Source organism: Gouania willdenowi, chromosome 19, assembly GCF_900634775.1.
Source record: "Gouania willdenowi chromosome 19, fGouWil2.1, whole genome shotgun sequence".
Lineage (NCBI taxonomy): Eukaryota > Metazoa > Chordata > Actinopteri > Blenniiformes > Gobiesocidae > Gouania > Gouania willdenowi.
In genome coordinates this window covers 10,556,955-10,579,982 of record NC_041062.1, presented here as the reverse complement: position 1 = coordinate 10,579,982, position 23,028 = coordinate 10,556,955, and the positions used below count along the sequence as shown (strand labels likewise).

Sequence of the window (23,028 nt, the reverse complement as noted above, 5' to 3'; positions counted from 1 at the left end):
AACAGTATTTTATTTATACTTAGTTTTAGAAAAAGGTATACAAAAAACAAACATACAACATGACAGGCAAGAGTAACGTAGTACCACCCACACCCTATGCTTTGCCTTACGGATTGGTATTTTTCCAAACTAAACAGTTAAAGAAAGGGGGTGGGCCAAATGATACAACTCATAGAATTTAATTCATTGTCAAAGTAAAGAATAGTTATTTCTGTCGGATTTACATAAATGCGACCCTCAGCTTTTGAAGACACATTAAAGTTAAAAAAAAAAAATTAAATAATAATAATAAATCATTTGCGTATCTTTGGAATAACAACATTTCCACTTGTCGCAATGGGAATCAGAAGCCTTCGCTGATCCATCCTTAGATACTTCTCTATGAGGACTTCCACGGGCACTTTGTCATTAACGTAACCCTGCCTGTAATTAGAAAAATAAAAAAAATATCAGTGATATCAGGATAAGAGTGCAGAACATTAGGTTTGCAACTTGTGTAGCATTAAAAAAGAGCAACAAAAAAAGAAGAGAATTCAACTATTTTTCTTGAACAAACAAGCAGCTCAAGTGTGCCATCTAGTGATCAAAGTAGAAATATTCACATTTCTTGTATGTGCTAGTGATGAAGTTGTAAATGAGCCTTAAAACCAAACCCACCACCATGCAACACATGCATATTTAGCCTTTGTATATGATTAGTTTAAGCTTCAGCTGTGTTAATTCTAACCTCAAGTACTTAAAAACATTCCCTGACAGGGTTTCACAGGGTTTCATTGCCAAATGTACTCAAGCCAAAGATGATAATTCTGTAAATGTAAGAATATTTAAAGCTTAGTCAGATGGAAAATGTAAGTTTTGTGGGTCTATTATTGGGTCCATCTATTATAAATAATGCACAACAGAAGTTTCTGAATAACAGGGTTCCTACAGCTTCAGTCAACTTCAATTCGAGACTTTTTATTGCCATTTGAAATTCAATTTCAGACCAACATCACAGTAAACACAATTGGGGGGAGAAAAAAAAGGCACATTAATTACATAGGGTTAGGGTAACATTTTTTTGCAGTGTCTAATGCAGAGGTGCAATGGGCGGCCCCCATAATAAACACACAAAAATACACAAAATGACATTAAAATACACAAAAAACATACTAAAATAATCAAAATCACTCCAAAGACACACAAGATGACTACAAAAAATAGCCACAAATCTATAAAACAACAACAAAAATGCAAAAACTAAAATGAAATACGAAAAGATAGTAAGAAAAATCATCGTCGGCCAGGCAAATTTCATTAAATTTACATTTTCCCATGTTGTTGAAGGTTACTACAAGCCTGACGCGCATCTGCACAGAGTCCCGCTGCAACCACGTCACTATTTTGCAGTTGGTGCGCGATGTTAAGGTAAATTATATATTTACCTTAGTAAATATGTTACCATTTATTTGGAAATGTGAGACTAATTACCATCATAAAATCATGTGTTAAAATTTAAGAATCTTGAAACATTGATTGAAGACATTCTAATAACAATTAAGGCCTTATTTTTAGATTCAGGAACTTAATGCCTTTTAAGATTTTTTAAGGATCTGCAGGAACCCTGAATAAAAACCAAAACATAGGGATGGAAGTTTAGTTTAATTTTAGATTCATGTAGTTTCTTAAACCCACACCAACCTTTTAAGGAGAAGAACAACATCTTCAACGTCAATGGTTGTTCTCTTTGCGTGAGCAGCATACGTCTCCAAGTCGTCTGCTAACCGGTCGAAGAATTTATCCATTCTGTTCAAAAAAAGGATGCACATCAGCAACTTTAGGATTACTGCAGTCATTACATTAGAAAAGGTGGCTTGTGTGTAAAAATGTGCTTAATCTTGCGTCTCTGTCTTGTTTAAATGTAGTCACGGTTACTCACATCTCATCTAAAACAGGGTAAACATCTGAAGCCACTTTAGTTTTTGCAAAGTGCCTAAAAACAGTCATTAGGTAACTCTTAGGAAGAGCTTTCCTCGCAGTGGAACGTTTCTTTACTTGTCTCGCTCGCTTTGGTTTAGCTGCAGGTACGGCCTGAGTCGTACCACTGAAAAAGTAACAAAAAAAATAAAACAGAATGACAGTCGGTGACTGCATTTTAATTATTGAAAGCTTTCAAAACTAAACCGACTAGAAGATAGACTTGCCTGGCTTGATTATCTTTGAAAACCGTTGGCGAGTCTGAAGGATCCGGGATGAAAAAGTTCCTTTTCGCTCGGACAAATGCTGGAGTTTTGGAACTGATGTCTGAAGATGTCAAACAGTTGAAAATAAACTACAAATATTCAGGCTTAAACATTGCACAGCAAATTCACAATAAGAGACATTTATCTCCTCGTTCAGAAGCACCTTCTTCGTCTTCTTCTTCCTCAGGGGAAAATTCAGTAGGGTACTCCTCATCCTCTGTATCAGAAGCATCACTTTGTTCTGGATTTGACGGTTCAACCATGTTCTCATCTCCTTCCATCTCCAGATTACTGCCCAAATCTTTGGACTTGACCTCAGATAAGCCTACAAATAAATCACACACAAAAAGACTGGAGTTTCAGTGATGAGTTACTAAGATTTCCATTCGTTTCTGGATTCAAACTAATGCAAACAGATGGAAAGGTACAGTTTAGAAGTTGTATGTTCGTCATACCTTCTCTAGCTTTATCCAAATCTTCCTCCTGTACAATAGGCACAACCAGGGCACCCTCAGACTGACAAGATCTTCTACTGATGAGCTCCAAGTTAGAGTCCAGCCGCTCTGATCTCTGCCTTTCTGTTTTTCCATCGTCCTTGTTACTGCCAGATGTGATTCCATCTTCCTCAAACTGAGAGCTAGAGTCCATAGTCGCCCGAGGCTTGAAATCTGTTGGATAATCTTCACTTGGATGCTCCGCTTTGTCCACATGCTCCTCTCCATCTGCTACAGACTCAGGATCTGCTCTATGATCCGGTTCAGGGTGAAACGAAGAAGACTCTTTGTTTGAGGTCTGAGAGGCATCTTCATCTTCATCAGAGTCTGAAGCTGCTACAGCTTCCTCCTGAGACTCAGACTCAACCACTTCCTCCTGGGACTCAGACTCAACCACTTCCTCCTGAGACTCAGACTCAACCACCTCCGCCTGAGACTCAGACTCAACCACTTCCTCCTGGGACTCAGACTCAACCACTTCCTCCTGAGACTCAGACTCAACCACCTCCGCCTGAGACTCAGACTCAACCACTTCCTCCTGGGACTCAGACTCAACCACTTCCTCCTGGGACTCAGACTCAACCACTTCCTCCTGGGACTCAGACTCAACCACTTCCTCCTGAGACTCAGACTCAACCACCTCCTCCTGAGACTCAGACTCAACCACTTCCTCCTGGGACTCAGACTCAACCACTTCCTGCTGGGACTCAGACTCAACCACTTCCTGCTGGGACTCAGACTCAACCACTTCCTCCTGAGAATCAGACTCAAACACTTCCTCCTGGGACTCAAACACAACCACTTCCTCCTGGGACTCAAACACAACCACTTCCTCCTGGGACTCAGACTCAACCACTTCCTCCTGGAAGTCAAACACAACCACTTCTGCTTCAATGTTCTCTTGAGCCTCCGAGTCTGCTGTTCCTTCCTCTTCCTCAGCATTAATACCTGACACTATCACCTCTTCCTCAGACCTGGAAACTGCTTCATTTTCACGCTGGGAAACATCGTCAGGTACATCGCCTTCCTCTTCAGCCTGACTTTGCACTTTGTTCAGTTCTTCTTCTGACTCCCTCATCGACTCCTCTCGCTCCTCCAAATCCTTCTGAATCTGCGATGCAGCGACAGTGAGTTTGTCCTGGGTTGCCATGACGGACAGGTCTGATGTGATGGCGTCAGGCTGAGGGTAGAGGGCCGTGTTGCAATGCAAAATATCCGTCGTGACATCCGGTTCACTGAGTTTGCTCAGACCCAGTGTGAAGCCTTCGCAGTGAGTGGTATCACTAAGATCTTGTTTTCCCGGTAAAAATCTAGTCCCACCTGTGGGCGGAAAAAGAAAAAAAATGTAAATAGAACACCAAGAGAAATAGTCGTCTAACGACTTTTAATTTTGCACCTTCTCTTTAAATATTCAAATAAATAAAATGCTGACTCAGCATCATGGAAATATGAATTGTAGGTAATTCATGGATTATGTTTTGGATAACTTTACCAGTAATCTGCTGTTTATCGACAGCAGCCCCAAATTCCTCCTCTGTAATCTTTCGACGTTGTGACACTTTCCTCTGCAGCCCTTTCCTTTCAGTCCCAACATCAACAAATGGTGTTTTTAAACTCAAGGAAGTAGAACTGGGACAGAAAAGAGACAATACTGGCCATAAAACACTGTAATATATATATATATGCAAAAGCTTTCCAAGGCTATATTTACCTTGATAAAGAGAGAGATGAAATGTCACTGCTTGCCTCGTTACTTCTTTCTTCAGCTTCTGCTATTAAATACGATAAATAATATGACAAAGTTGACACACAAACATAAGAAAAAAAATATAAGGGTTTATAGGGTTTAGGTTTATTATTCGAGAAAAGTAAAAGCTACATGATATCACTCTTACCATCTGCACCTCGGAGTCGTTTTTCAAAAGCTGTTACATTCAGGCTCCTGCGAGGTCTCTTTCTGTTCAGACCCTTTGCTGTGCTTATGACATTTCCAACTGTTAAATCCGACAGGTCCAGGTCTGACAGCTCAATGCTGAAAGATTAAACGCAGCAGTTATTGTTTCATAACTTGTTAAGTTTGATGTTCAGGACTAAAAACAGAGTTGTCGGTGGGGGGGTTAAATAATTTCAGGTCACCTGTGGTGTGTGTTAGTAGTAGACGAGCTGGCCAATGGAGGCTCCGGCTCTCCTGACGGCGTTTTCTCATGAACCAAAGGTGACTTCACATTTTCTAAAAGGTCCCAGCAGGACATACAAGATTAGGTTGTGATAAACACACAAGGAGCCACGGAAAAGCAACAATAGATTGGGACGGACAGATGCACATGCGCACACACACACACACACACCTGTCATCAGGATGTTCTTCAGTAATATTCTGGGGCTTTGTTCATCATCAAAAAGCATGGAGGCTGAAGATCGGGGCTTCCTGCGCACGAATGGGGCAGTTCTTCTGGGAGCAGGCTGGGATTTTTGAGTTATACTCTAATAATAAATAAATAAATAAATAAATAAAAAAAGGAAGGAAGAGAATGAGTTAAATCAAATTTCAAGTAACCACCTTAGACACTGATTCTGGTTAGGAATTCAGTTGCATTCTCAACAATTTTCATTAGACATAAAACACTTGTTCCGTAAGACTTTACTTGTAGTTTTACATGAAGGCTGACATTACACTGTCATTATTATGACATGATATCTGTCATTAGCATGAATAAGGTGTCATGGAGGCTGTCATTAAGTCTTGTTTGTTACCCTAACCCCACTAGATCCCTCCACCTAACCCAAAAAATGATGAACATAGATCCAAAGGTGTCATAATTCAGTGAAAAATACAGTGTTTGTGACACCTTATTAATGCTAATGACAGAAAACGACAGCGTAATGGCAGCCTTATGTACAAAATTATTATTACCACTTGCCACAAAGTATGAAGGGAGATATTGGTTTGAACTCCGTGCTTCCGTTAGAGCTAAAGGGGACAGCTTTTCTCAGAAACTGTTTAAAATAGAATAACCCAATTCATTGTGTGGCTTCAGGGTATCAATACCTTGATGGAGTTTGAAAATGAGAAGCATGCAATTATTATAAGTTCTTAGATTTAGGACATTTAGGAAAAGGTTGTGAGTTATCATGAGAACCAATCTGGCGGGGGATGTTGATGACTGTGTCTTCTTGTTATTAATAATAACATTAACAAAAAGACATAGTCATCAACATCCCCCGCCAAATTGGTTGTCGTTATAACTCACAACCTTTTCCTAAATGTCCTAAATCTAAGAACTTAGATGTATACATAAAAAAATATTATCACATCAGAATATAAAATTACTATCTTAAAGGGGTTCTAAGAAAAGCTGTCCCCTTTGAAGATACCTAGAACAGAGTAAAAAAAATAAATAAATAAATGGAACAAGGGCAATAACTCTGAAAAAAAATAATTGCGCGCTTCTCATTTTCAAACTCCATCAAGGTATTGATACGCTGAAGCCACACATCGAATTTGGTTATCCTATCTTAAACCATTTCTGAGAAAAGCCTTTAACTCGGACAAAAGAACGCATGGACGGAACTGAAAACTATATCCCCCTTCTACACTTTGTGGGGGGGGATAATAATAATAGTAGGTCTAATAACGTGTGCCTCAACTTCACCAGCTTACAATATCTTGCTGTACTACAAGTGAAACAACGAGAAGGGGGTCAGTGGCTCTTGACAATCTTGAGCTCAAGCAGGTAAGTAAGGATTTATCTTTGACATGATGAAACAGTGGATGTGTATGTTTATGTTTTGGTCTCTAATGGGGTGTTTGAAAAGGTTTTTGATAGGAATTCATGGCTTTATTGTGTCGTTTTTTATGTTGTCAATTATGAGCAAGTGTTTGGAGTGTGGTGCACACTGAGCGCTTATGAGGGTGAAACAAAACCAGCTGTGAGTCGCAATCAGGCGGTGACATGAGGACTGGTTTGTTTGTTTTTTTAAGACATTTTGGAACAAAATGTATGTTTATTATTAGCACAGACAGCTGATCTTCCTCACCTGGCTGATCCTCCGTCTCATGCTGTGTCTCACTATGTCCGTCGGGGTTTGTGCTCCAGCATCTCTCCCAGAGATTCTGCTGCTGCGACGCGTCCCACTGCTACTTGGTGCTTGGGTGCTGCCACTACAGAGAAAAAGGTTTTAAAAACTTGGTATTAAGTCAGGGGTTTTCCAACCTAGGGGTTGTGACATTTTTAAATACATTTTTAAATTTAAAATAAATACATCCTTCCATCCCTCTGCTGGTGCCTATGTCCAGCTCTCATTGGGCATTAGGCAGGGGTGCATCCAAACTCCACACAAAAAGGATAACTAAATACAACTAAACTAAATAATTTTTAATTGTATTTTTTACTTGTATTTATTTATTTATTTATTTGTGTTTATCTATTTTGCAACAATACATAATATAATACACTTGTGTGAGGATGGCCAAGTGGTCTAAGGCACTTGACTCAAAAATTCTTCCTTCCGCTGCTGTGGGTTCGAATCCCACTTTAGTCATATATATTTTTTCATTTCAACATATTTAACACATCAAATTCCACCTTTGAAAATAAATATATGAAAAAAATAAACATTTTAGGGTATTTCGTGGGTTAGAGATAAAATAAAAAGGTTAGCAGGGTTGCTAAAAATAAATATGAGCTAAAATAAAACTGACGGAACTTTAAGTCACGTGGTGCACCCATCACGTCGCCTAAACTGGCCAATGAGGGGCGCTACGTATGAACAGAATGGGTCTATTCATACGTTTGCGTATCACTAACCAAGGCCAATATTTTATAACTTGTTTTTAGTTTTTGTTTCCAAATCAAAACACCGCACACTGTATGCTATACTTTCACTTTCTCAAATGAAATTCTAGTTAAAATAAAATGCAGTATTAAAAAAAATGCGTTATTGTCACTTTGTGCATCGATCCTTCCAAGAAAAAGGTTGTGAACCACTGTATTAAGGGTTACATTCTGGTGTTTCACTTCATCTAGCCAACATGTTCAATTTATTTCATGTATTTATCAAAACTACCATTAATATAAAGAAAATATTAAAGCGTAAATTCATATTAACCCAAAAACACGAACAGTAACGCAAAATAGCAAACAAGAAACGCAGCCAGTTCTCGTATGAATAAACGTATTACCTGGGGATCATCGGAGTCCTGGGTATCTCAGTGCTGAGAATCTGTCCCAGAATAAACCGAGCAGATAAATCCTCTGTGTTGTCCATGTTGATAAACTGTAGCTCTGGAAGTTGAAGCTGTGATCAACGAACTCTCCTCAGTCCCGCTTTATTTTTGAATCTCGCGAGAGCTCACATTCTTCTTCTTTTGTTTTGAATTTTAGACGTTTTGCGTCCAACAGTGTTGTTGTCTAGCGCCACCACCTGGAACGTTCGCGACTGCTCGCGGTCTTTTTTTCATTATTTTAACCTATAGTTCTTTTGAATTACTTATAGTCAGCATTAAAAATGTGACAAAAAGAGTTTGTTTCTATTATTTAAGTTAACATTATCCATTCGACCTCAAACTGTATGAAAACATATCAGCTAATGCAAAGTTGGTGGGGGAAAGAAAGTGTGTAGTCTGTCATTGGGTGGTTTAATCATGTGTTTCATCCCACAGAAACAATTAAAATAGTAGCATATATATATATATATATATATATATATATATATATATAATGTGATTTTCACTCATTCTTTGAGCTCTTTTGATATATCTGGACCCAACAACAAAAGGTATTGTTAACCTTTTGCTACATGCTGTAATGTAGTACATTTGTTGTTTCATTTGTTGTATTGTCATGTAATTTATCTATTTTATGTCTCAAAAAATACCGTAAAACTTCATTACATTATTCTAATGAAGAGGTTTATTGAGCTCTCTTGATTTTGATTTTATTTGAACACCTGAACTACTAATAGGACTATATTTTTTAAATGTAATCATATAACAAACATGCATTTGCCTTTTCTGCACCCCGTATATTCCATATAACCATATTTATTATTATTTATGTATACTTATTTTGTTTTACCTTCATTCTCCAAACCCTTTGATACAAGTATGTGAGACAGACGTTCCTCTGTGTATTAAAAATAAGATCCAAGTCAAACACATGATCGTAATAACTTTAATAACACACATCAAAACAAAATGAAAAATAAATTAACCAGTCAGTGAAACAGGTGGTTGCCTGTTTTATTATCACTCGTGGATAATATCCACTGTTCTCTCCATCTTCCTAGAAATATATTAATGTAATTACATGTTTATGTTGTCTCATTAGATTCTTGGTTTTTTTTTTTTTTTTTGGCAAAAAAAGTGCAAAGACTCCTTCTGGGACATCCATGACAGCGCAATTTGGAAGAAATGCCAAGACTTAAAAATCTGGCCTGTCCTTCTTCAGCTTGGAATAATCCATGTTGACTGTAAAAAGCTGGCGCATGTATACACACACACACACACACACACACACACACAGAGAGAGAGAGAGAGAGAGAGTCAGTTGTGGACTTTGAGGCAAGATAACAGAGATAAAAAATGTTTTTTTTTTTTCACAGAAATGTTCACGGGCAACTGACACAGGGAAATGACTGCATGTATGACCTCCGTGGAAAACCTCCTGGCATTACCACACATCAATAGTGAAGAAGTCGACTTAACATTTATAATAAATGACGTACTTTGTACTGATGGGTGGGATCCATTTTATTCCAGGGCTCTGGGTTGTTGGTGCGATCCCATCTAAAGAAACAATGAAAAACAAAGACTAAAGTTTATTAAGGGTTTTTTTTTGTGTTTTCAAACAAGTGTTTTGCCATATAAAGGATATTTTATTCCACACTTATACTCACGAGACATCAGGGTTTTTCAGGGCCAGTCGTCCCAGATACAGAACACTCATAGTGGCCCCACCACCGATGAAGATGAAGAGTGGGATCAGCTACAGGTCAAAGAACACAATCTTTATTAGGAGCATTAACAGTCGGAAACATTTATTGTATAACTTGTTGACACCATTTCACACTAGAAACATGTTTTGCAGCTATTGCTGTATTACTGATTTATTATACCTATTATGCAGTGACACTACCTTGTACTGTTTTATTTTTTAATATTACATTATCACACATAACTCACTCCAAAGACATATGTTTCTGAATAGAGATTATTTATTAGTTTATGACTACTGTTTATCAATGAATAACTGTTTTCATTTTGATAAAGAAAATCCAGACCAAGACCAGGTTTTAAGCTTATGTATAATAGGAGTGTGACGATATCTCGATACGGCGATACATCGCGATATTTTTTTACACGGTCAATTATCGATATGCTTGCGCTAAGTATCAATTTTTTTAATGTTTATTTATTAATTTTTTTTATTCAAAAATTAATTATTTTATTTTTTTTTCAAAACCGTTTCTGCTTTTTTCACTAAAATGTGCTGTTATAGTTTTCACAGAAATTTTTTCACTGTTTGTTGAAGGAACCAATACATTGTTTACTGGAATACTGCACGATAATGGTGTCACTGGTAAGAAAGACCCTATTTTTTGTTTACAGAAAGCACTATTGGAGATACTTATTCATTTACATTGGTATGTTGACACTTATTTACAGAAATGTTGCACTAAAATAGTGTCACTGTTCATAGGACACTTTTTCAATTTATTGTCTTTCAGCGATATTAAATAAAAATTGTATTTTTTCACGTAATCTTTTTTTTGTTACATCATAGATTAGTAGATTGATTTCTGACCACTATATATCGATAATCGCCATATCGTGAGATAATCATTATCATGAGCTTTGTATCGCGTATTGTATTGTATCGTGAGGACCCAGAGGTTCCCACCCCTAATGTATAATATGTTTTTTTTCTATAGGGAAACCTGGTATTTAACTATACATTTTCACTTTGTGACACCAGCACAGCTCTGGTCATGTCCACTTATGGGAAACAAACACTGTGAAGTCCTTTACATGCAACACAAACAGTAAAGTAATTAATAAAGTCAATATAGAAGGTACAACAGGTCCTGGTCCATTAGTCATTTAAATATTTAATAATATTACTCATTAAGAAAGAAATGCCCCATCGATTTAACAACACATTCTTGTTGTTGTTCCATTTAACAAGACAATTCTCCTTTTCCCTGTTGCAGCTGGCTACAGATTTGGTTGCCTACACATGAATAGATGACGGAATAATATGGGAGTGCATTTTTTTTTTTTTTTGTAATTTTTACACTTTTTGTTATATATGTTACATGTTATTTGCTGACTGGCTTGTAAAATGAGTTGATTTTAAATGAATTTAAAAAAATAAATAAAAAAATTTAATTAGTTTTTAAACAGGTTAAATAAAATTTTAAAAAAAAAACACTTTCGAGGTAAACCTTGTTTCTGCTTAGATTTTTAAATGTCTCTATTGTTGTTGAAGTGTAATAAAGAAAATAACAATGTGACACTAGGCCAGTCCCTGAGCAGAGGGCAAAAACAAACCCCAGCTCCTCTCTATATAAGGCCAGTGCCGTAAAGCAGGCCATGTGCCCCCTTGTCCTTCAATGAACACTCACTGCATTGCTTTGGCCTTGAGTCACAACAGTATGGAAACATGCACTGAAGCCTGTATACGTGCTGCCATGTAAGCGTTCTGCTTACATGGCAGCACACATGAATCATTCTGATCATGGTGCAATACTTATGCAAGAGGCTGAAGGCAGTAGTACTATTAATAGATCTATTGTGGATTCAAAGGATTAAAATAGCTCTTTGGTTATAGAAATAAATAATATGTCTATTTAACACTACCAGTAGAGGAATGTGACATTTATACAGTCACATGACAGGCTTGAAAATATCGCCACATGCAGACATTATTAGTGTTATTAAACAGTATGAATAAGAATCTCCCCGTGCAGTCATTTCTAATATTTGATAATGAACCAGAACGGAGGAATGGAGGAATCGGGGGCGCGCACGGCCACACCGCGCGTCCTCGTCAAAGACGCAGCCCAATGTCACCGCTCCGTTAATTCTAAGGAGGACACATGGAGGAGGAAGGACTCACAGCCGGGTGGCTCTTCAGCTGTTTGGCGACGGTTCCCAACATAGACGACATGGTTCTGCCGATGAGTCCGTTATCAAAGCGGTATGAGCGGCTGGCACGCGCTTTCAGGTTCTCAGTGCGTGTTTCCAGGCCAACATAGACCTCCTCCTCCTCCTCCTCCTTTTCCTCTGCTCTCAGCCAATCACACAATGGAACCACAACAGCTGGGTAGTGTGCATTGCTCCAGTGGTGGGCTTCACAAACTGCGGGCTGTGGCCCCTTAATGCCCCAGAAAAGGTTATTTGCCAAAACTTAAGAAATCACATTTAGACTAAAAGGTGGTTAAATATGTGATTTTAAACTTGATTAAAGCTGTCTAGTGGTGTTAAACTCATTTTAGTTTAAGGGTTAAACCATAGGCCAGTTTGTCCCGTTAAAATTTGTTATTTAAACTTTAATGTGTCCTCGTTTGCATTTCAACGTATTTGATATATAAATTAAAAGGTACGAAAATATCCAGGCAGGAAGTGACGGACATTAATTCCACTTAAAGGCACACTGCGTAACTTTTGGCCACTAGGGGCGCTAGACCAGTAACTTTCATGTAAGCGGCAGCAAGCGCTGCTGCACTGTCGCAGGCAGTAGTTGATCTGGAACTTCGGGATAAGGAGAGGGTCGGCGCGGCGGCCGGTCTCGGGGCGGACGGGCGACCCCACGCACGCCGGGACACCTGTCCCCTCCTACCCTCGACAAAGCGGGTAGGAGGGCAGGGAGTAGGGGGTGAGCACCACCGACGCGGTGAGGAAGTCCGAGCGTCGGGACTACGGCGGCGGGGAGAGGTGGGCGACGGTGGCTTCTGCTCCTCCAGCTCATAGACTGTGCCAGCCCAGCCCTGCCAGCCCTCAGAGCCAATCCTTATCCCGAACTTATGGATCTGACTTGCCGACTTCCTTTACTAAAGAATTCACGTATAACTCAACGATCACTGCGATTAGTGAAACGTTGTCCAGGCATTCTCCAGGTCACATGACCTGGTGAAAGACGGTCCGTCTTTTCCAAACTTACATGGTCGGTATAAAGAGGGGCACCCCGCTCGGAGCTTTGATACTGTCAAGCGTTGTATGTTGGCCTGAGGAATCATTTAAAATAACTCATATGAGTCAAACTCTTTAGGTCAAAAAGTCCACAGTGTGCCTTTAAATTTGATTGATTTTGTGACTCATTCTGATTAAATTTTGATTAAACATTTTGAGAAAAATTGCAGAATATTGGAAAAATTTAAAGTTCTTGCCACAATTTGACTTTAAAACTGACTGCCATCATGTACTAAGCATGGGAAAACTGTGAGCCCTCCAAATATTGTGGCGTTTTCTTGGATTTGTTTATTTGGAGAAACAACTAAATTACACAATGATTCTTGTTTTCTCTGTCATTTTTGCTTTCTCTTGCAGGCCGAACTGGATGCTCTAAAGGGCCGGATTTGGCCCTCGAGCCTTGAGTTTGACACACGTGATCTACTATGTGGTCTGTCTTGAAGATGGTTTTCTATGAAGGGGTGCCAGTCTTAAAAATCATATTTTCAAGCAACCGATGCATTGTGCAATTTATTTTCATTACTTTCACATTTAATCAAGTATTGCACACATACGTAATTATTTATTTATTTTTTTCTCTCCATCAGAATTATTCAAATTGACATTTAATGTATTATTAATGTGTTAAATAATATTTTATCACATTAAAACCTTTTTTTTTTTTTTATATATGCACTTTCAGGGGTTATAACTAAGTCGGTTTTCAGAAAACATATGATTCAAAACAAATATTTAAATTGTGAGATTTTGATGTACAGGCAGTGCAAAACTCAGGGGGATAAAATTGGTCACAATCAAAATCACTTTTTTGGAAAAAGGCAGTTTTATTCTGGTTTAAAAGAAGACATACACGCCATCGGGAGTCCTGCGTATTATGTTTTAATTTGACATCATGTAAAAAAATCTAGATGATGAAATCTAAATGATTAAAAATGATCATCATTGACATGAAATGAAAAGCTGATTAAAAAAGCAACATCTGTTAAATAAATACCCATTTAAAAAAAAAAAATGTGTATAGGAAAACTATATTATAGCAAAAATAATCTATTTGTCACATTAACGTTACCACCAGTTAGTCTGATGTTACTGGCTGAATAAGACAAAGTGACACAAAATAAACAAACAGTGGGAGCTCTTAGTTAAGATTCAATATTGTGACTGTGAGATGACATGAAATACAAAAACAAGACCATCTGATTGCCTTTCCAGAGGCCTGATCAGCTCAAGACTGATTTTAAAATGGTCACGTTTTACTTGACGTCCTATAGTCAGCTCATGTTTTTCGGCTTTTTTTAGCTGGGAGTCAGAGTCGGACTGTTCTCTGTGCTCAGGTTGACCAAACACTCGCTGGACTTGAGGCTGTTCAGAGATTTGCAGCTTGGAAAAGAAGCCATTGACCCACACAGGCCCATCAGGGAGGAGCTGTTGTCTTTCTCTGCAGGGGGTCAGACCGCAAAACAAAGGAGTTAGTCCCATACTTTTGATTTTAAAGAAATGATATGTATTAATATTATGTGTCACCTGCATCCCATGTGTATCCATTTGGTTTCCTTTGGAGTGGGTGGGGGTTTGGGCTAAAGTTGACCTCGAGTAGCTCAATGCTTGGAAAACTACTCCTGAAAAATACAAAGAGTACTGTGTGAAAGTATATGGCTTACATTAGTGACATATTTATGTGTCGATCTCCCTGAAATTGTAATGCTGTAGTTGTAGGACAGTGTTTTTCAACCTTGGGATCATGACCCCATGTGGGGTTGTCTGGAATTAAAATAGGCTGCTTGAAAAATGTCAGGTAATCCTGCTTAGTTTGAAGAAGCACATCTGTTTAATAAATGTATACTCTTTATGCCTTTTCATTTCTATGATATGAGTTTTGTTTGAAAGGTTTTCCAGAGTTCAAACCTGCGAAACAGTTTCTTGTTCTCTTGGCTGCTGTTGGAATGGAAACCTGACCAGTCACTCATAATGGGAGATGGGATGTTTTTAGCAAAGGGTTTGGAGTCACACTGGATCTTTTTTGTCCTAAAAAAAAAAAAAAAAATAGAAAGTTTCATGTAAAATGTAAACACAGCCATGAATCCTGGAATACTGGAATCATCCTTCAGTAGTAGCACTCACACTTGCTCCTGGAGCTCAAGAATGATTGACTCTAATTCCTTTTTCTCCTCTTGACTCTTGTTTCTCACTTCCTCCAAACGGGCATTTAGTCGCTTCTTTTCCATTTCGGCGTTCTTTAGCTGAGAGTCACGCAGACGCACAAGTTCCTCCAGGTAACCCTGACAAAAGCAGATCCACCCTTTATGAAAGTGAATACTCACAACATAACCTTACCACTAGAACGGACATGGGCTTGTCTGTAAACGCTCTCATTACTGGTTTAATAAACAGGAAGAAATTTGAATTCTGATGTAGCCGGTTATATATTATATATTACAGTCCGCATAAACAGGACTGAATCATAACATAACCTAATTACTAGAAAGGACATGGGCTCATCTGTAAACGGTTGCGTTTACAGACCTTGGAGTCGCTGTTAGTTCACCAATAAACTGGAAGAGATTCATCACCTTTATAATAAATGTTGACTAGGCCACTGGGAGTGAGGCCCAAGGCCAAGGCAGGCTGACTTGATAATACTGTATCATGTTTTTCTGCAGTCAGTGCCTTCTCCTCGCCCTTCTCTCTCTTTTCTGTTTCAGGTGTCTTGAAGCTGGAGTTGACAGTTCCTGATCAATGGTTCACGGCTCAACTCGTCTGGGACACTCTGATCTGATGTTCTATCTCTCCATCTTGTTCTGTTGGTCCTTCTGTCCACTAACCCCAACCGGTCGAGGCAGATGGCTCATGGCTGCCACCTCTGAACCAAGTTCTGCTGGGAAATTTTTTCTCCCCACTATCGCTAAACTCATGTGGATTTTGGTGGGGTTTTTTTTCATTATTATTCCAAATTTTATATTTTGATAGCGTTATGAGATGACCGTCGTTGTAATCTGCGCTATATAAATAAAGATTGATTGATTGATACTCGCTCATTAATGTCCATCAACTATCTTTTCCAGGGCGACCGTGGCTCAGGTGGTAGTGGGTCTGATCGAGAGGTTGGGGGTTTGATCCCAGTACCTGACTATGTGTCAAAGTGTCCTTGGGCAAGACACTGAACCCTAAGTTGCTCCCAGTGGTCGACTAGCGCCTTGCATGGCAGTCCTGTCCCATTGGTGTGTGAATGTGAGAGTGATTGGGTGAATGAGCTGATATGTAAAGCGCTTTGAGACTGCTTCAGTGTGGTGATAAAGCGCTATATAAAATCAAGTCCATTTACCATTTTCCATTAATGAGAACACGGAAACACAAACCTGGCTAGGTAATCGTTGAAAATCTAGAACGCATAACTTCTACCTTATTGCCTTGACACATGAAGATGCACGCGGCCCCACCTTCTGAGCATTCACGATCTTGAACCTCTGCTCCATTTTGCGACACTTGGTCTTCCAGCTGTCCTCGTCTGTGACCAATGGGACGTAGGGAGGTTCAGCAATGCTGTCGCTACTGGAACTGCTATTAACACTACGTCCATCCTCATCATCATCATCATCATCATCGTCATCACTCATGTAATCATAGCTGCAACACAATAAACATTTGTAAATACGTTCTAATAGCGTTATTTCACACAAGGTGGCCTCTACTAATCCATTGAATATACCTTTGTGTGAATCTTAAGTACGGTGTGTAATCAATCACCGCTGCCATTTTTCCATCAATTGTTTCCCCTTTCAGACAAAAACTGAGGGACGAAAAACCCACAGAGACACGTTGCAAACACTGAGACGACCAATCGGAATCTTCTAATCATGTTACAGAATGAATTTAGAATTTTCTCACCTGAAGTCGATGGCTTCGAGACCTATTAGAATCCCTGTCAAAACTGTGGCCTCTTCTCTTAACATGACCGCTCCCTCTGCGTAGAACTTTCTGTATGAAATCACAAGCGCATGAAAATGCTGATATATTTACCACCAGGTCTTACTACCATGCAGGAAAGAGGCAGCACCTGGTCGTCCTGATGTCCTTTAACGCTGACGAGATGTATTCAGACAATCTTTTCTCCATTAAGGCGATTCTCAACCAGGCACGACCCTGAAATGTTCATCAGTAGCAGAAATCATTGAAATAAAGCTTAATTCTTTATTTATTACGGTTCATGTAGTATTAGTCTCACTACTTACCTTTGCCTGGGAAGTGCTAACGTTCTCCATGTTTTTGATGCTGCTGATGCAACTGTTGGGTACCTTGGCACATGCCAGGCACACATAGTCCCAGTAACTCCTCTGAGCATCGAACCAACTTTCTGAGTCTGAAGTGAGAAACATAGTAAACGTAACAAAGCCAGATGTGGAGCTGTGATCAAACCTGTGTAGCACACATTTTTTTTCACATTTTAAAAACTAATATCTGAATTGAAATAGTTAATTCAACAGGTTTTTTAATCTACCTTTGAGCGTTTTATGACAGTCAAAGTATTGGACACCGAATCTGATGGACTTGCAGTTTATAAAGTAAAAAAAAAGAGATTTTTAACCATTCTTTACACAAATTAAAATTGGTTGATTAATCTTTTTTGGGGGATTCACTCACACAGAGCTTTAAATACTAATATAGTGCAAAGTCTTTTGTTCCTGGGTGCATATTTCTTTAAGATGAATTACCTTTCAAGCGATGTATAAGAATGTGTTCAAAGATTGCTGCAAAATTGATGAACTCCTCAGGTGATTCATCGATGGGCTCAGTTGTGTATTTCTCCAAAAGGGTTTTAATTGACAACCTGCACGTGTTTTAAAGAAAGAGAGAGGTGTACAATATCATATAAAACATAAAACACAAAATCCTCTACGTCTAAAGCAGGACATAAACAGTATCTGCTTCCTTTAAACACATTATTGTGTCGGAGAAGATAATCAATAAGATATTTTTTTAGTTATTGTAGCAGGGGATTTCATATAATTTTTTTTTATAATTTTTTTTCTGATATAAAAAAAAAACATAGTGGTCCTTTTTAAATTTTCAGTTGGATCTATCTGTCCTGAATTTGTTTATTTTTTTATTTTCATGTACATTTATGTAAAGAGTAAAGCTATCTACTGTATAATTTACCTATAATTTCTTTTGAAACTAGTTTCTTTTTTTTATATCTTATCTTGAAATCACAATAATTTAAAGTAGACTTGAGTATGTGTTTGAAGGTTGGATGTATAAAGAGGTGAACATACTCTGTACTCTGTAGTGTTATAAAGGACTATATTTGCGGGTGCAAAGTATAATAGCGTGTGCGATTTCCCTGGTTTAATTCTATGGGACTTGCACATGATAAATATGTTTGTTGTCTTTTTACTCATTTATATATTTTTTCTGTTTGGTATATTTTTCTGTAATGTATGTTTTTCGGAGTCATTATGTGTATTTTTGTATTGTTCTGTTGTCTTTTTGTGCATTTTTGTATAATTATTGTTTTTTGTTGCCATTGTAGTGTGATTCTGGAGTCATTTTGTGTATTTTTTGTATAAATATTTAGTTTTGTATATTTTGACTCATTTTCATATTTTTGTTAAGCTTCGGGTCGAACAGACACCGCATCGGGGAGATATTTGCTCCGCAAACACACACACACACACACACACACACACACACACACACACACGCACGCACACACACACACGCACGCATACAGAACTTTCTTGCTTTTATAGGTAGATAAACATTCATATTGTTTATTCATTTGTGGGGGAAAAAAGTCAGTTTGTTTACAATCTTATCAAATGAAAATGCAATTGAAAAGCTATGCTCTATAGCAGGGGTCTGCAACCTGCGGCTCTAGAGCCTCATGTGGCTCTTTGACTCTTTTGCAATGGCTCCCTATAGCTTTAAAAAAAAAACTATTGAAATAAAGAGTTGTTATTTTCCTACAGAGGCTATTATTGATTAATGACAAATAAAATCAAGATATAACAATTTGTTAACCTCAAATAAATCACATTGTGCAATGACTCAGCACATTCCTACTTCACTTCCTGCAACATCTTCAGACCATCAACTTTGCTGCACCTGTGGCTAACCTTAAGTTTTAAATCCCTGGTAAATAACTAAACCAACAAAAACACTATACTGGAAGAAAAAAGAGATTTTAATTGTGTGGGAACAGATTCATTTAACCACTAATGTGCAGGTTAAATATGCATGTTTTATGTGTGGCAAGAAATGAGAAATTAGCATGTGTTGATCACATGATCATGTGTTATCAAAGTTCAAGTTACTTTTTGTCGCCCTTTAAATACATGAACTAAAAATAATCTTCTTTATATGACATTGTGTTCATGTAAACTGAGATGTGTAAGAATTTGAAGATGCAAGATACTGTTTAGTTGGTATTTCTTGATGTTAATTTATTTCATTTTATTTTAATCTGTTTTTAAATTGCCATTTACATGATCTATATAAATCAAATCATGAAATCAAACATTATTCTATGTCATTTTAACTGTATAGAATTTCATTCACTGTATTGTCTTCATTGAGAAGGTTTTTTTTCCGGCTCCAGGAGGACTTTAATCCAGGTGAGATGAGGCAAAATGGCTCCTTTGAGAGTAAAGGTTGAAGATCCCTGCTCTATAGCAAACGCCAAACAGAAAATTCGGGGGGGGGGGGGGTTCTTGCAAAAGTTGAGGTTTTAATGCACCCTAATCTAACCTTTATTGAAAAAGCTGTGTTGAAACAATGTCCACACATTTGATGGAAAATGCAAACACAAAGCAGCATAGCAAGTAATAACACTATTCTTTTGTTTGAAATGTAACAATGCCTGATTCATTTGCAGGAATGGACAGTAACTGGTTTACTATGCACACACAGCCTCAGCCATGTGATTTTAGTGCAAAGCATGACTGTGGAACATAAACATATAGGTACACAGCTGTATATGGGGCGGAACAAACAGTTTATTTGTTTGACTTCCTACAGTATAACACCTACAAAAAGTGATCTTTGGTCACTTGGTGTAATATACACTAACAAAACAGATTAAATGGTATTTTTTTAATGTAACTTTAGACGCGAATTCTGTTAGATTATATGATATGTTTTTATGCATAATAAGTTAATACTGAGAGATGTTTAGTTGTTGTTTACGTTTTCTGAAGGAGAGAAATATAAATGAGCTTAGATCATCTACAAGAGAGAAATCAGGTATGTAATGTAGAATATGGTTAGGAATTAATTCGTAATTGTTTATTCTGGAGATGGTCATATGGGCTGCAGAAACATATACACAAAGTTTAATTAGTACCTAAACACAGGCTTTGCCATTATAGTCCCTGGAGCATCAGCTAGCCCTTGCCTCAGGGAGGCTGTCGTCATAGCAACCAGTGCAAGGGCTAAACACATGACAATGATGACAGTGCTAAACTCAGAGAGGAATAACATGGCTGTGTAGAATAATTTATACACTTTTTCAAAACAGATAAAGCTGAAAGGCTTTCTGTTAAAAAAGAAAAATATACAGAGTTTTCAGGATGGGGACAATACAGACTTCATCTGCATATTTCTGACAACAATAAGAGAAGGACATCACATAGCAGCCTGACATCAGACTAACCTGCAGACTGTGAGGAGGTTTCTTCTCTCCACCGCCAAGTTCCGAGCAGAAATGTTTTTGGAGACATCTCCACAGGCCATCGCTGCCTCCTCTGGGCAGCATGCAGGAATCAAACGACCCCTCCCTGTCGGTCAGCACCAGTCCTCCTCATGCAACCCCAGAAAGATGCTCTGTATCCGCATCAGAGAGCAGAGATCGTCCTCACAGCATCAGCATCAGCACCAGCACCAGCATGAGCACACCTAAAGATGGAGCAAACGCCCTGAAACATTGAACCACAGCGTGGCATTAGTGTTTATGATGCTCTGTCCTGAAGGCTGAACCCAATCTGCTGGGTGTGTGTGTGTGTGTGTGTGTGCGTGTGCCCGCCTCTTCTATGATCTCATCGTGAAGCATCACAAAGGATCAGAGCGCGTCACACACCAGGAGACGAGTCACCAATGACTGAATGCTTTCTCAGCACTTTCACAGAATACATTGTTTGCACTGCACTTCTGCACAACATAATAAATAACCTACATATTATTATAATTGAATATTAATAATTCCTAATTGATTACCAAAAACACATTATTTAAACCAAAATATTTCTTGGTAATCATATTCTTATAAGCTTTTATAAAACAATAGCTTCGAGAAAAACGTATAATTGATAATTAATAACTGCTTTATATATAGGTATGATACAAACTACATATTTGTTGTTTTTTTTAATTCAATATTTATTCAGTCGTTATTTTGTTGCCATTACTTCCGAAGCTTATTTATCATCATGGGGCTTTATTTCTTGCTCTTTCTATCTCTCAATAAGTGTGATATCATCTCCCACTCAGTCATCATTTCCTCTACTGGTATCACTTCCAATCAGCATCCTCCCCCTGCCTCCTTTTCTTTGTCCTCCTCATAGAGTGAGTGTGTCAGCTCAACCTCCTCCACTCACAACCTCACCACCACACATGTCGGATGGGGGTGGGGAGATTTCATGCAGGAGCTCTTTCTTATTCACGTCTGTGTCTTGTGCTTCATAATGTCTAGACATTGAATATGTTGAATATGTAGCAAGGTTGATTTTTTTTTTTTTTTTTTTGTGATGGAATTAATTTATTTATTTATTAACAATTTATTCATATTTATTACAACATTTATTTATACATAAATACATTTTTTACTACTGTTTATAATGGAATAGAATAGGACATGCAGTACCCAGTAAAGTCTGTTTTCCATGTTGATAATAGAATTGCAAGGATCTAAAACTTGTGAAAAAAAAAATAAGAATAATTTTTTAAATGAATTTATAATTTGACTTTTTCCTATTGCCATTTCACTTGCAGTGTTAGCATTTTTGCACCACCAGAGGACGCCCTCATTCTTCTACAACTTCCATAATGCAACTGATAGTAGGACTCCAGGCATGATGACTGCTAAAATGTGGATGAATTTTGCATATCACATCACATTTTATTTGGAATATTTACAAATATTTACAAAACACACACACACACACACACATATATATATATATTCTAATTTCCCACAGTTTATACATGTTAACACAGGTATCTTTCATTCTGTACACCTGAGCACTATTTTAAAAATACTGTATTTACAACAACAGGCTTCCATTTGTCCTATGAATAGCAGAGACTTGTTCACTTGTTTTTTTTTCTCAGGTTCGAGGTTTCCAACCAGATAAGGAGTCTCTGAGTCAGAGTCGTGGCCTGAGGGCAGGTGTGAAATTCTGGACAGTGTTGTGAGGACATCAGGGCAGAGGTCACACCGTGGAAGGAGCTGGGCCTGGCCTGCAATAGGCAAAAGGTTTAGGCTTCAGACCTGAAGGTTCCTGTCAGACTGATAAATGGGTCTGTCTGTTGTAAACTATACACCCACAGCAACAAAGGTGTGGATGTGTCTAGAGTCTAGACAACGCAGGTCAGACATGACCGAGTTGTCAAATTGTTACAGATGGCCTGTAAAAGTAAAACCAGGAGAAATGTTTTCTCCTCGTTCTACACTTGGGAAATGCTGGCATGTAGGAAGTTGTGTTCCAACTGTAGAGGTCAGTCAACAAGGCAGTGGAAAATCCAACGCAGGAAAAACAACAAGCTGGAGACGCTGTTTGAACATCTAGGTGTGTCCTTCACTGGAATCTCACCAACATCAACACAAAAGCCATAAAACATTACGGATAACACACCTTAATAATACATTTCATTTGAATGTGTCTTTATTTTAGATCAACAGCCAAGATTTACCACCGCCAAGGAGGTAATATTTTTTAGTTGCGTTTACTTATTTGGGTATGCTTGTTTGTTAGCAGGATATCAAAAAAGTACTCAAGAGGTAAATCTTAGGACATGGAAGATTCCAATATATTTTGGAGGGGATTCAGATCAATATACGAATTTTGGATCGGTGAAAAAATTCTCATCATTGACGAAATTTAAAAAATTAACATCTCGGTTAGAAATT

General features: G+C 38.1%; 3 protein-coding genes across 5 annotated transcripts; all 3 read right to left on the bottom strand.

The window, feature by feature from the left end:
- Positions 1-88: 88 nt before the first annotated feature.
- On the bottom strand, positions 89-8,046 carry cenpt (centromere protein T). Of its 3 annotated transcripts, XM_028476573.1 has the most exons (14): positions 7,899-8,046; positions 6,755-6,878; positions 5,065-5,200; positions 4,853-4,946; positions 4,612-4,748; positions 4,428-4,488; positions 4,209-4,345; positions 3,147-4,036; positions 2,678-3,065; positions 2,386-2,547; positions 2,184-2,283; positions 1,919-2,083; positions 1,681-1,785; positions 89-423 (listed from the first exon to the last, which is right to left on the bottom strand). In XM_028476573.1, exons 1-14 carry the CDS (start codon positions 7,982-7,984, stop codon positions 294-296), a joined length of 2,715 nt encoding a protein of 904 aa, XP_028332374.1. In that variant the 5' UTR covers positions 7,985-8,046; the 3' UTR covers positions 89-293. The 3 variants fall into 3 exon arrangements, with proteins under 3 accessions (XP_028332374.1, XP_028332373.1, XP_028332372.1); XM_028476572.1 differs by having other exon boundaries at positions 2,678-4,036; positions 4,428-4,485; XM_028476571.1 differs by having other exon boundaries at positions 90-423; positions 2,678-4,036.
- Positions 8,047-8,873: 827 nt separating this feature from the next.
- Positions 8,874-11,993, bottom strand: ndufa4b (NDUFA4 mitochondrial complex associated b). Its single transcript, XM_028476444.1, has 4 exons — positions 11,836-11,993; positions 9,614-9,702; positions 9,443-9,503; positions 8,874-9,195 (listed from the first exon to the last, which is right to left on the bottom strand). The coding sequence occupies exons 1-4, from the start codon at positions 11,884-11,886 to the stop codon at positions 9,139-9,141; spliced, it is 258 nt and encodes an 85-aa protein (XP_028332245.1). The 5' UTR covers positions 11,887-11,993; the 3' UTR covers positions 8,874-9,138.
- A 1,785-nt stretch (positions 11,994-13,778) lies between these two features.
- On the bottom strand, positions 13,779-20,912 carry LOC114481760 (RUN domain-containing protein 3A-like). Its single transcript, XM_028476794.1, has 11 exons — positions 20,557-20,912; positions 17,618-17,733; positions 17,138-17,265; positions 16,963-17,048; positions 16,794-16,883; positions 16,615-16,695; positions 16,346-16,532; positions 15,030-15,187; positions 14,814-14,933; positions 14,433-14,527; positions 13,779-14,346 (listed from the first exon to the last, which is right to left on the bottom strand). The coding sequence occupies exons 1-11, from the start codon at positions 20,634-20,636 to the stop codon at positions 14,204-14,206; spliced, it is 1,284 nt and encodes a 427-aa protein (XP_028332595.1). The 5' UTR covers positions 20,637-20,912; the 3' UTR covers positions 13,779-14,203.
- Positions 20,913-23,028: the final 2,116 nt, after the last annotated feature.